This window comes from Hyperolius riggenbachi, chromosome 4 (genome assembly GCF_040937935.1).
Source record: "Hyperolius riggenbachi isolate aHypRig1 chromosome 4, aHypRig1.pri, whole genome shotgun sequence".
Taxonomy (NCBI): Eukaryota; Metazoa; Chordata; class Amphibia; order Anura; family Hyperoliidae; genus Hyperolius; species Hyperolius riggenbachi.
This window is the reverse complement of record NC_090649.1, coordinates 244,486,284-244,499,700: the sequence shown is the minus strand read 5'-3', so window position 1 is coordinate 244,499,700 and position 13,417 is coordinate 244,486,284. Positions and strand designations below refer to the sequence as shown.

Genomic DNA, 13,417 nt, shown 5'->3' with positions numbered 1-13,417 from the left:
CCCCACTAAGGTCCCCCTGCACTCTGCAATCCCTCATAAATCACAGCCGTGCTGTGAGGCTGTGTTTACATCTGTAGTGTCAGTCTCAGCTGCTCCCCCGCCTCCTGCATAGCTCCGGTCCCTGCCTCCGTCCCTTCCCTCCAATCAGCAGGGAGGGAAGGGATGCAGGCGGGGACCGGAGTTCTGCAGGAGGCGGGGAGAGCAGCAGACTGACACTATAGAGATAAACAGAGCCAGCTCTGACAAGCAGTTTGGCAGCAGCGTGGCTGTGATTTATGAGGGATTGCAGAGTGCAGGGGGACCTTAGGGGGGTTTGGGATAGCAACAGAGGCTGGGCTGTATAGGCAGATGCAGCCACTGTATGCAGATCACATTCTTCAAACCCACCTTGGGTTCTCTTTAAAGCTCAAGAAAATCTTAACTGCAATTAAGCAGTATGCAAAAAAAAAAAAGTGAAGCATGTGATATGTTTTTTGTTAAAAACTTGGCAAAATTACACTGAAAAGCAGACGTGGATCAGACTGCTCCAAAACAGCCATTTCTGGCTTGACTTTCTGTATTCTGAGTCAGTTTATTAGAGTTTGGTTCCATGCACACAGCCTACTGCAAGTGACTGGGGATGTAGCTAGTCTGCAAGTGGTTCATTGGAGCAATCCTGACATGTAACCTTCATGTTCTAGTATGCTAACTGCTTTTCTGCATAGTTATAGCTGATAAGGGAGGCTGGAGATCATGCTGAAGATATCCATTTGGTTGCTTGTTTTTCCACTGGTAGACATTTACAGTGGATCCGAGGTGAACTTTTACTCATTGCATAATTGTGTTCCTTTGCTATTGTTTATAAGGCAATCCTCAAGCCAAATACTTTTTTGTTTTTGTTTTAATACTCTAATTCCCTATAAACTAAATAAACCACGCCCACAGGTTTTCAGAGAGCCTTGGCAGTAGCTAGGGCTCATGGGAGTTCAGTCTGGGCAGGAGGAGGTGTTACAAGCCATTGATTTCAGAGGCAGAGGGGAGGAGGGAGGAGAGGGATTAGGTTTTTTTTCACAGGCTTAGTGATCAAGATACAGATAAGCCTGCCTCTGTGTAATGTTTACAAACAACATGGTTGCTGTCATTGTATCACAGGAAGAAATACCGTATATATTCGCATATAAGCTGACCCCCTCCCCCCAACTTTTCCCTGAAAAACCAGGGAAAAATGAGTGACCCCTATATAAGGGGGTAGGAAATGCTGGATTGGTGCAGGCCGCGTGATCCCCCCAGTGTGTCCCAGTATAGCTAGTATAGTGCCCAGTATAGGTAGGTAGTGCCCAGTATAGCTAGCATAGTGGCCCAGTATAGCTAGTAAAGTGCCCAGTATTAGCAGGTAGTTCCCCAGTATAGTGAGGTAGTGGCTTTCGTGGTGGTCTGTGGTCCTCGCCCCCTCCCCGCAGCCGCCGCTGCTATTACCTGCTTTAGGCAGCGACTTCCTCTAATCCGGGTTCCCCTCTCTTGTTCCGTATAAGTGATCACCGCAGCGCGCCCGGCGCTGCTGCTGTGACGATGCAGGGGGCAGGAAAGAGCGCGGCTTCCTGTAACGGCGATGTGTATCGACGTTACCAGGGGAACTACTCTTTCCTGCCCCCTGCATCGTCACAGCAGTGATCACTTATATGGAACATGAGAGGGGAACCCGGATTAGGAAGCGGCCGCTGCCTAAAGCAGGTAATAGCAGCGGGGGGAGGGGGAGCGCGGACCACCGACCACCAGTAAAAAACACTTGCATACAAGCCAACCCCCCCCCCCCCCCCTCCAACTTTTGACCCCCTTTCTGGGGGTCAAAAATTAGGCTTGTATGCGAGTATATACGGTAATCATTTCTATTAAAGCTGTTTGCAGCTATATTTGCTGTGTAAACTATCTAAACTTTAGATAAGATATATAGACAAGTTACTTGTTATAGTTATTCATCTCCGATCCCCTTCAAGTAACATTGATTTTGCATTTGCCACAGTTCATCCACTGCCTGTTTATCCTCTCCTTTAGTAGAGACATGGTTTACTTTGTATGGTACAGTTGTTATATCTTGACCGCAATACATTGGCTAGGGTTTAATTTGGCTCTATGATGCAACTGGCATGGGCCACTGCTGATATTTTCAAAAAAATGATAGCCTTGTACACACGTAAGATGGTTTTTGGCCTAGACAGCCAGTTGGGGCTGCCTCTGCCAAGAATACAGCATGTGTACAGCAGCCCCTTATCTCCCTCGATGCATCAGTGAGTGTTCTACCTTGCGGATCAACTCATACAAATGCTGGCAAGGGCATTCTTCTACCCACACTGTTCCTTCTCTGCTGCTGTATTGGCTTTCCTTCACCCTCCATAGCAACAGAACATGGCTCTAGCCTAGAGGCTAAAAACATGTCTGTACAGCATTGAGCTCTGAATTGTCACCCAAATTATGTCCCAATCCCAGGGGGCAACAGAATTTAAAGGGGTGTGTGTACCTTTTTGTCTCATATGGCTATACATTTTTTTTCACTCGCCTGAAAAAAATGTTATTTATATAGTGCTGAGATCCTCTGCAGCACTTTGTTAATCTTGTCACTAACTGTTCCTCAGAGGAGCTTCCAATGAAATTCCTACTAAGGTCATAATATCCATCGTAATCTAGGGCCAATTTAGAGGGAAGCCAATTAACTAATTTCTGTTTTGGTATGGGATGGGATATGGGCAGTAACCAGAGTGCGTGGAGGAAGCCCACTCAGACACAGTGAGAACATAGAAACTTTGGGCAGCAAGGATGGAACTGGGGATCCATTGCAGCAAGGCTAGAGATTTTCTAAGTATTTTGACAAAAAGTAATTCTGTACCTCCATTCAGATCAAAAGGTACAACATGCAATTTCATTGATGCAGATTTGAAACGTTTCTGCTGAGATACTTTGGGATCCTGGGAAGTACAGAGCCGCTGATTTATGAACAAAGGTACTCTGAAAACTGGGGCTAAAGTAAAACAGATGTTCTGAACAACCAGTGAGATTTCAGCTGTTAAATAAAACAAGAATTCTACTGGTTGTTCAGGGCAACCGGTTCATCTCTCTGCTTTCTGCATATTTCTTGATCAATTTGTCAATAATTTAAAGAAATTATGATGACCATTTGCATGCACGGACACACACACACACACACACACACACACACACACACACACACACACACACACACACACACACACACTTGGTGGCACAACATGCATATAAACTGTAGCCTTGAAGTGAGAAGTCATGTCACTTTGTTTTGCTTTTTCTTACCTGTTTGAACAAACACACTGTATGAAGATTGTCATTTAAACTGTTTCAATAAAATGTGTCTTGCTGTCTGTTATTTTCTTTTTCCATTACAAAAGTATGATTGTTATACTGTAATGATTGTTGTTAATAAGTGTTATGCTTTTAGGTGAAAGCGTAAGTTGTTTCATCAGTCTGTTTCAGCGTTTGTTAAATGCTGTTTTACTGGAAACCGGAAAATCGGGCACTTGAAGTTTGAGCTCTCCATAGGCTTCCCTGTTAATAACAGCTATAAAAAGAAATTTGTGTGCCCACTATTTGTAGCTGCAGTTTGTACACACCCGCTATTTTGTCGGGTGCCTCGGACTCCCTTATTTTCATTTCTAGCTGCTATTAACATAAGTGCCTATAGGATGCCCAAACAATGCTGATATTTGTCGTAAGGCGGCATGGACAGCTGTGGGTTAGTGGTCGGTGGTGGTGGGGGGACGGTCAGGGTTAGGTATTGGTTGGGGAGACGTTACGGTTAGGCATTGGTAGAGTGGTAGAAAAGAGTTAGGATTAGCGATAGTAAAATATCAGTAAATTGTACCCATATTTTACTATCAAAATGACCACTTTATGTACCAATAGTAGAATATCAGTAATTTTGCAAAAATACTACTAGTGGCTATTTCCACAGCACCCTATTTGCACGATTTACCAATACTGTACAAACAGTGCATTTAAATAAAGATGTAGCCTATAAAATACATATTTTGGAGTACTGATTTCCAGGTAGAGATAAGTTTGATTCCTGCTGCAACACAAGCATGATGTTTTTTGTTTTTGTTTTGTGAAGAATTATAACGTATAAAACTTTAATAATCAGATTAGCTCACATTTTTTATTGTGACTGGAACAGTGTGTGCCAAGCAGCTCTGAGGCAAGATTGTTCCAGATGGGCAAGAAGTGTTAAATGGAGAATTGCAGCATTATACTCTAACATAAGGATTGTATGTAGTCTTTGACTATTTCTCCCTTTAAGCCCATACACACACTCAACAGCGGTCTTTTAGGCTCTCACAACTTTTCTTGTGAAACGCCTAAAAAAAAAAAATCTCTTGCTATTATTCAAGCAGCTGATAAGACTGACAAGAAGTCGATCCAAATGTTGAATTGACTTCTTATCAGCTGCTTGAACAATAGCAAGAGATTTATTTATTTTTTTAGGTGTTTCACAAGAAAAGTTGTGAGAGCCTAAAGGTGCGTACACACGCACTACCAGCGGCAATGACTGGTCCGCCGGATCCTCCCGCTGGGCGGACATTCAACCAACAGTAGTGCGTGTGTACGTGCTGTCGGCGGACTGATAAGGCTGTTTCTGAATGATCCGCTGACTGTACACACTCGTTACTGTCTGCTAAAAGTCCGCTCGGCGGGAGGGTCTGGCGGACCCGTCCTTTGCGGCGGTATGGCGTGTGTACGCGCCTTAACCTGCTGGGCGGTCTGGACGAGCTCAGCTCGTCCAGTACCGCCGGAGGCTGCCGCTCAGGCCCTGCTGGGCCGATTTGGCTGAAATAAAAAGCAGCACACGCAGCCGGCACTTTGCCAGCCGCGTGTGCTGCCTGATCGCCGCCGCTCTGCGGCGATTCGCCGCGAGCAGCGGCGAAAGAGGGCCCCCCTAGCCGCCTGAGCCCTGCGCAGCCGGAACAAAAAGTTCCGGCCAGCGCTAAGGGCTGGATCGGAGGCGGCTGACGTCACGACGTCGGCTGACGTCGATGACGTCACTCCGCTCGTCGCTATGGCGACGATATAAGCAAAACAAGGAAGGCCGCTCATTGCGGCCTTCCTTGTTTATTCTGGGCGCCGGAGGCGATCGGAAGATCGCCTCCGGAGCGCCCTCTAGTGGGCTTTCATGCAGCCAACTTTCAGTTGGCTGCATGAAATAGTTTTTTTTTTATTAAAAAAAAACCCTCCCGCAGCCTGCCTGGCGATCTTAATAGAACGCCAGGCAGGTTAAAAGACCGCTGTTGAGTGTGTGTATGGGGCTTTAAGGTGTTTTATTATGTAGGAAGTGTTTTTCGCCTGCCCTGGAAGACTTGAATCACAGTCCTATTCAGTCCTGCCATATTTGCTGAGCCGTTCAGTAGCACTAAGGGGCATATGCAACTAAATTTTTCACCTAAGTTTTTTCTCCTAGGTGAAATTTTTAAACTTGTCAATAAAATGCCTTTTAAGCTGTCAGCAAGCAATAAAGTACTCAAATAATCTTGATAGTACTTTTTAACCTACTTTTGGTACTTTTTTTTTTGTTAAGTGCTGGAAAGATTTTAAATTGAAGATGAAAACTTATCTCCGAGTAGAAAACTCAGGTGAAAAAGGGAATTGCATATGGCCCTAAGTGAGGGATAAACGACATAATTTCTCCTTCCATACAGTGATTGTTGGTCTGTTGACATGTGTTTCAAGTCGGCTAGGGGAGCTGCGGAAGCTATTTACATGTTAGCACTGAAATAAATTATATAATGTTTTTTAAAATCTGTATGATAGCTGTGGATTTTTGTTATATTGGATGCTTAGATGTAAGCAAAAGAAAGATCTGCAATGTAGATATGAAAGTGTGACTCTTGTCTTATTTCAAATGATAATTACTCCCCTAGTAATAACTGTCTTCTAATAAGCTATAAAGACATTTACAGGTAATTCCATGTTATGTTTTGTTCATATAATCAAGATCTTTGCTTATTCATTACATTCTCCACCCAAGGCACCATTGCCTCATTTATTTAATTAAAATGTTGTTTTTGGTGCACCAGTCCTGTTTTGTTTTTTGTGTCTTGTTGACCACTCAAATATATATTCTACATTCAGCGATTTGTGTTGCTGACATTTCTGAATTCTGTCCAGTTCATTGAGGTAGAAGCCTGGAATGTGCCTACATTTAGCAATGCAGAAGCCCAATAGAATCCTTGACAGTACTGATGTACCATAGTCGTCCTGATGGTGCGAGGATATAAAATGCAGTAAACAAAAGGAACGGCACATGCTTATTGGCAGCAAGCAAAAAAACTTTTTTTTGTCCTTGTTGAAGTGGGGAGAGTGACTTTTTAGCACAGCATGTAAGGGACATTTTTAAGGAAGCATAAAATGGATTTTGACTTCAAGTGGACCAAACTCTTGCACAGCAAACAATGGGCTGATCCATGAAGCTGTGCTGCTATAGCAGCGCAAGCTCCATGACAGCACCGCACTCTTAATTCAAGGCTGCACGCTCTTGCAGTGTAACGTACTATCCTTAGTTACGCACATTGCTTACATAGCAACACGCGTTCCTTTAAATGCCATCCACTGCTGTGAAGTATCGTAACCGCTACTATGTTAATTAACCTAGTAACTGTTAATTAACATAGTAGTGGCCACTCTAGTGAAGTATTGCAGTCGCAATTCTTCACAGCAGCGGCCGGCATTTAAAGGAACGCACATTGCTATGTAAGCAACGGGCGCAACGAAGGATGGTATGCTGTGCTGCAAGAGCGAGCATAGCGTGCAGCTTTGATTTTAGAGTGTGGTGCAGTCATGTATATCCTTGTGTCTAATTAGTTCTTATTAGCAACTGTGAAAAGACTACAGGAGAGCTCCAGAGAGGAAGCTCTCCATATAGTAAACACAGGTTTAACCCTTTCAGTGCCTTCTGCAAAAGTGAAACCAGGTAAAACTGAATTTATTTTAGGATGTCCTTAAATTGTAATGAAGATTTTTTTTTTCCATAAAGGTTATCATGCTGTGGCTAATCTTTTAGAGCAGAGAGGAAGTTTTGAGTTTAGTTCCATTTTAACCCATTCAGGTTCCGTCGTTTTCACGTGAGAAATGTTCACCTCCCATTCATTAGCCTATAACTTTATCACTACTTATCACAATGCACTGATCTATATTTTGTTTTTTCCGCCACCAATTAGGCTTTCTTTGGGGGGTACATTTTGGGGGGTACAAGAGCCACTTTACTGTAAATGCATTTTAACAGAAGGAATAAGAAAAAAAATGGAAAAATTCATTATTTCTCAGTTTTCAGCCATTCTAGTTTTAAAATAATACATGCCTCCATAATTAAAACTCGCGTATTGTATTTGTCCATATGTCCCGGTTATTACACCGTTAAAATTATGTCCCTATCACAATGTATGGCGACAATATTTTATTTGGAAATAAAGGTGCATTTTTTTCCATTTTGCATCTATCACTATTTACAAGTTTAAAATAAAAAAAAAATATAGAAATATTTAAAAAGTTTAGACCCTTAGGTAAATATTTACATGTTTTTTTTTTCTTTTTTATTGTAATGGTTTTGTTTTTTTTATACTAAACATTTTATTTGGGTACTTTTGGGAGGGTGGGAGGTAAACAATAGATTTATAATGTAAATGTGTGTTAATTCTGTTTTTTTTTTTTTTTTTTCAGGTGTAGTATTACTTTTTGGCCACAAGATGGCGGCCATGAGTTTGTTTACATGACGTCACTCTAAGCGTAGCACGCGCTTAGAGTGACACATCAGGAAGAAGACGGCCAGAAAAAGCTCAGCTTCCGAGAGAAGCTGTCGCTTTTTCAGCGGGGGAGAGGAATCAATGATCGGATTCCGTAGCCCGATACATTGATTCCTTGGCTACCGAATCCGCGGCCGGGAGTGTGCGTGCACGATCGACCGTGGGGGCGCGCGGTAGCGCGCATGGTTCCTGGACGTAGAAACTACGTCCAGGAACCAAAATAGGTTAAGGTCTACAGACACCAGGAAATGGTTTTTAATAGATTTATCAATGGACTGGGTATTTCCATCTAATCAAAGAAAAACACACAAATACAGCAATCATTTCAGGCAATTTTACCACACAAATATACTATGATGGTACTCCGTTGCAATATACAGTAATGCTATTCAAGGGACCTAATATTGCCACACTAGATGGCAATATCCTGTAATTAAGGAACAACAAAATGTAGGTTTACCAACGTACAATGGCACTTCAGGTATTCACTACAAGATTTCCAGCTATCACTGTTGCTTTATGCCAGTGAATGCAGTGTTCGCAAACAAGCAGCATTATCAGCTATCTTGTTGAACACAATACACCATTTTCTATTCATTTCAGTGGAACCAGTCTGGGTTCTCTTCACATTGTGCCCACATTGGCCCATCCGCAAATTCACTTTTTCTTCTAGGTAATATTTTCACACCTTGCAACCAGCAAGCAAGAAAATACTCTAAATAATTTTAATAGTACTTTTTTCACCAACTGTTTGGTACTTTTTCAATTGTAAAATGCTAATTTTTAAAATATCACTGCGCTCCAAATGGTAAAAGAATGTGACAGGATCGCAGCAATGAAAAGGTCACTTCACCTTCAGAGATAATCAATAGCCAGGAATTACTGCAATTCAATAACCCTCACAGAGGTTAATACCCTGTAAGCAATCACAGACAAATGCACATAGTGCAAAGTATTGCCAAAATACAGCTGTAGTCAGCACCACGTGTTTGCACTCCTGGGGGTAGTGCCACCACCTCGGGAAGGATATGATTCAAACTCCCCCTATGTGGCCCCACTCACCAGAAGCGTGTCTTGTCACACTGCGTATATACATTAGCCGAGTCTCTCAAAAATAGATCCAGTGATTATTTCATAAAATCTCCAGACAGTGGGTCCCACAGTAACAGCAGCTTAATCCGCGGTATAGAGCGCATGCCACTGGGTTCCCCTCTTCCTTAGTATGACGCCATCACGTTTCTAAGGCTCCGCCCTACGCGTTTCATCACCGTCGTGACTTATTCAGGAGCCCTGAATGAGTCACGACGGTGATGAAACGCGTGGGCCTGAGTTCCAATAGATTGCATAGCCTTGCTCTTGACTATATACATATTGATACGATTTTTTAGAAATTGCTGTGTGTGGCCAACATTCGAGAAATTGTGCATTCCTTGCAGTAGTTGAAATACGTCACTAGTAGATACACTGCTTCCAAAAATAAATTACAGAAAATAACAGCTTCTTTGTCTCTTGAATTTTGTTTTTTATTTTATTTCGTCATAAAATTCAGTATTTACAAAAGATTTAAGTACAGTATTTTTAATCAGTAAATTATATTATATGAAAATGTTATTATAATAGATATATGCTTAAAACCATAAATTCTGTTCATGTAAAATAAATAAGATTTATATGAAGGAAAAGTTGAGAAATGTAATTCAACAAATCTTATTTTCTTGTTTGCTGAAATTATTTTTCATTTGGTATTTCTATGCCACCTAAAAGTACTTTTCTCATACCCCTATTAGTAAAGCATACCCTGACCTGAGAAATGGTGTTCCATAAAGATGCTGACTCCATTGGATCTCAAAACAGTCTATGATCACCCCCCCCCCCCCCCCCCCTGTAAACATGGACTGTTCTGGGATCTGACATCGTCAGTATTTTTATGTGATTCTGTTTCTCCGGTAAAAAATGTGTAGTATAGGTTTTATTAATGGGGTTTGAGAAATTTGATTTAATTGATAGTTGCCCTTTAAAGGGGCACTATTGTGATATATTCCATTAGCAGTTAAAGTAAATAACAGAACATGGATGTGGTAGAATTGAGAAAAACAAATGTGGAACCCTCTCTGCTTTCATGTTGTAGGAACGCTGGTACGTTCCTAACTTTGCTCTCATGGCATGCAAGCAGGGAAGGTTGCGGGACTTTTTTTTTTTCCATTTTTTCGTTTAACTCCAACTGCTTTTGTTGGCCCCGACAAGTCAGTGAGCTGCTCCGCTGCTTTCTTGCTGGGTACACAAGTGATAGGCAAAACAAGACACAGAACATTTACTTTGTACTTTTCCCCTGGCGGACTCAAAGCGCCAGAGCTGCAGCCACTAGGGCACACTCTATAGGCAGTAGCAGTGTTAGAGAGACTTGCCCAAGGTCTCCTGAATAGGTGCAGGCTTAATGAACAGGAAGAGCCGAGATTCAAACCCAAGTCTCCTGTGGCAGACACACTATCCAGCCACTAGAGAGCCTGTAGTTAGTGCGAGTCATCAGATTTACTTTTTCTTCCTCATTTGCTTTTCTTTCACACTTATACCACATTCATGTTATTTTTTCTTTACCTGCTTATGAATTATTTCAAAACAGTGCCCCTCTAACTCTGCTACACTGTGAAATATGTAATAATAAATAATCACAGTGCTTAAAGAGACACTGAAGCGAGAATAAATCTTGCTTCAGTGCTTATATTCAGCAGCATGTGTGCCCCTGCTAAAACGCCGCTATCCCGCGGCTAAACGGGGGTCCCTTACCCCCCCAAATTCCCCCCCTGCAAAATCTACGACCAACTTGGTTGTAGATTTTGCTGCTCTTGAGGCAGGGCTAACGGCTGCAGCCCTACCTCACAGTGCGTCTATCAGTGGCGCATCGCCGCCTCTCCCCAGCCCCTCTCAACGGAGGAAGACTGAGAGGGGCGGGGGAGAGGCGGAGATACGCGCTGACAGACGAGCGTGAGGCAGGGCTGCAGCGGTTAGCCCTGCATCAATGCGGAAACGCTGCCCGGGACTCCACGAGGGGATTGGGGAGGTAAGGGACCCCCGTTGTGCGGCGGGATAGCGGTGTTTTAGCAGGGGCACACATGCCCCTGCTGAATATAAGCACTGAAGCGAGATTTATTCTCGCTTCAGTGTCTCTTTAACCAAGTAACTGTCTCCACAACTTTACATTGTATCTCCAGGTGATCAGACATACTAGAAAGGGTGTATAGTTGCTTTCATACCTCGGAGTGCCCATCGAGAACTGGCAATGTTTTCTTTGTGTATATCTAGAGTAAAAACAGGATCTTTAACAGAGGTTGAGGACAGATACACTGGACATGTGTAGACATCTGATACTTTTGGAACATCATTAATTCCACATTTCTCAGAGATGGGCAAACACTGCACATGGATGACTGGCAACGGATTTAGGGTTTGCTTCTGTGGCGAGTCCATAATCTCTCCATCTGTCTTGTTCCAGAGCACTCCCCAGAGGTGAATTCCATAGACAAACATGCCTTCATGGGGTGGATCTCTGATCTAGAAATGAATAATTTAGGCAGCATGAGTAAATAAATGTCATGTATTTATATGATTTGGGTGGCCTAAATTTTGTTTGGGCTGTCCAACTATTTATACCCATGAAAGCAGAAATCATGAGACTGTAAAAGAGCATGGTTTTCCTCATCTGACCTGATTTGATGTAGTCTCAGGATTTTACTGTTTGATATGTACGTCTAGTAGTGACAGCACACATCTTCATTAGCCTAAATCTGATCTTTGGAACCGGTAAAGTGGAGATGTATTATCAGATTTGACTGAACTGTTAGTTGCCAATCCACTATTCATTGGTGACTTTGAAAGTATTGGTTCAGCACTTCTCTGATCCTATTATACAGATTCACATCATGGCACTTTTGGTTAAAAACTGCGCTCTACACCATTGTATCTGGATGCCTCTGCTAGCCACAGGTACATAACCTGAGAGTAATGATTTGCATTGCCCTAGCACAACTTAGCACACAAGTGATTCCCCCCCCCCCTTTCTCTACCTTTTCTCCCCATCAACAGAGCTCTCTGTTGGTGGGGTCTGATCACTCCCCCAGTGTTTTGTTTTTTTTATGTATATTTGTTTCTTTTTGTAAAAAAATTTACTATTTATTTTTATTTGTTTGTTTTTTTAAAAGTGAGAAACACAGCCACTTCTCATAGCATAAAAATGACTGTTTAATATGGCTCAAAAGCCCCACGCTCCATAAAACATACCAGATACAAAAAGAATTAAAAGCATATCTCACAATTCCATAGTACAAGCAGGTCTCTCGGTTGCTGGTAAGCCAATAACACACACCCTAGTTGGGCTCCATAGCGAGGAGGGAGGGAACTGGGCGGGCATTCGCATATGAATAGCAGTAGCATTGCGTGCCTTAGCCCCTGATGAGTCATGCCCCCTAGTGACAAACGCGTAGGGAGGAGCTCGAGACACGCACGCTGCTGAATCAACATGAGACGGAGGACCGCTGGCAGAGAAACCAAGAGACCTGCTTGTGCTATGGAGTTGTGAGATATGCTTTTAACTCTTTTTGTATCTGGTACGTTTTATGGAGTGTGGGGCTTTTGAGCCATATTAAAAAATCATTTTACACTATGAAAAGTGGCTTTCTGTGTTTCTCACTTCAGAATCTTGTCTGCAAAGATACTGTGATACGCCTAGAACAACTTATCGTTTTGGTGAGCAGGGAACTGAAGGGGGAGAGTGTATCCCCACCCTGCATGGGGTCGAAGTTTTCCCTACACAGTGTATGTTTCAGCATAGGGTGAACTGTGGTACAGGATTACCCACTATGTATAAATACTGGGTACACATGAGCTTCAAAGGGTTTCTACACGCATGTAAAGCTCCAGAAACATATCCAGTACACCTAGGCATGCTTGTTGTTTCTGCAGCATGTCCAGGTGATTGAAATTGACCTTTTCAGATAGTAGCTGGATCAGAAAATTCATATCTATCATAACTTCAGAATGGCAAGTTTTCTGAATGAATAGTTAGTTTAGGGTTAGTTTTATTCTACTTGAAGACCTGATTATGAAGATAAAAATGTTGAAACCATACCTCAGTGTGTAGCCAAAAACTTGGCAATGATGAGGTTCTTTATAACAATTGGGGCAACCTTCATGACCGGACAGGATAACTCAATTTTCTGTTTGCTCAAACCTCACAATATTAGATATGGACCTCCATATCTTGCACTGAAGATGGCTAAATAATCTGAAACAACGGTCTGCCACTTAACTCTGTATTGTAAGTCTGTATCTGGGCTATACACTATTAGTAGGCATTAATCTTTTAACCATAAGAATACAGAGGAATGCATTGTGCAACCCAAAACATCATAAAGTGACTCATGTAATGCCTTGCTTTTGAAGGGTTCTGTAAGAGAGATCACATCAAAACTATGATGTATCCTAAAGATTAATGTAACTTGAAAACAGGTATACTTAGCCTCTTCAAAGTACATAGGAAAAACCTATTCACCTGAAAACAGATCTACATGTATTTTTTAGTGTAATGTGAGAAACAAAGTAAAGTAAAAAACAAAAAGACAACTCTT

General features: G+C 42.3%; 1 protein-coding gene across 2 annotated transcripts in view; it reads right to left on the bottom strand.

The window, feature by feature from the left end:
• Positions 1-10,957: 10,957 nt before the first annotated feature.
• Positions 10,958-13,417, bottom strand: part of LOC137571837 (uncharacterized) — a 330,761-nt gene continuing 328,301 nt past the window's right edge. For both annotated transcript variants that reach the window (XM_068281532.1, XM_068281533.1), the window contains one exon: positions 10,958-11,345. In XM_068281532.1, coding sequence (XP_068137633.1) covers positions 11,019-11,345 — 327 coding nt within the window. In that variant the 3' untranslated portion in view covers positions 10,958-11,018. The remainder of the gene's footprint in view (positions 11,346-13,417) is intronic.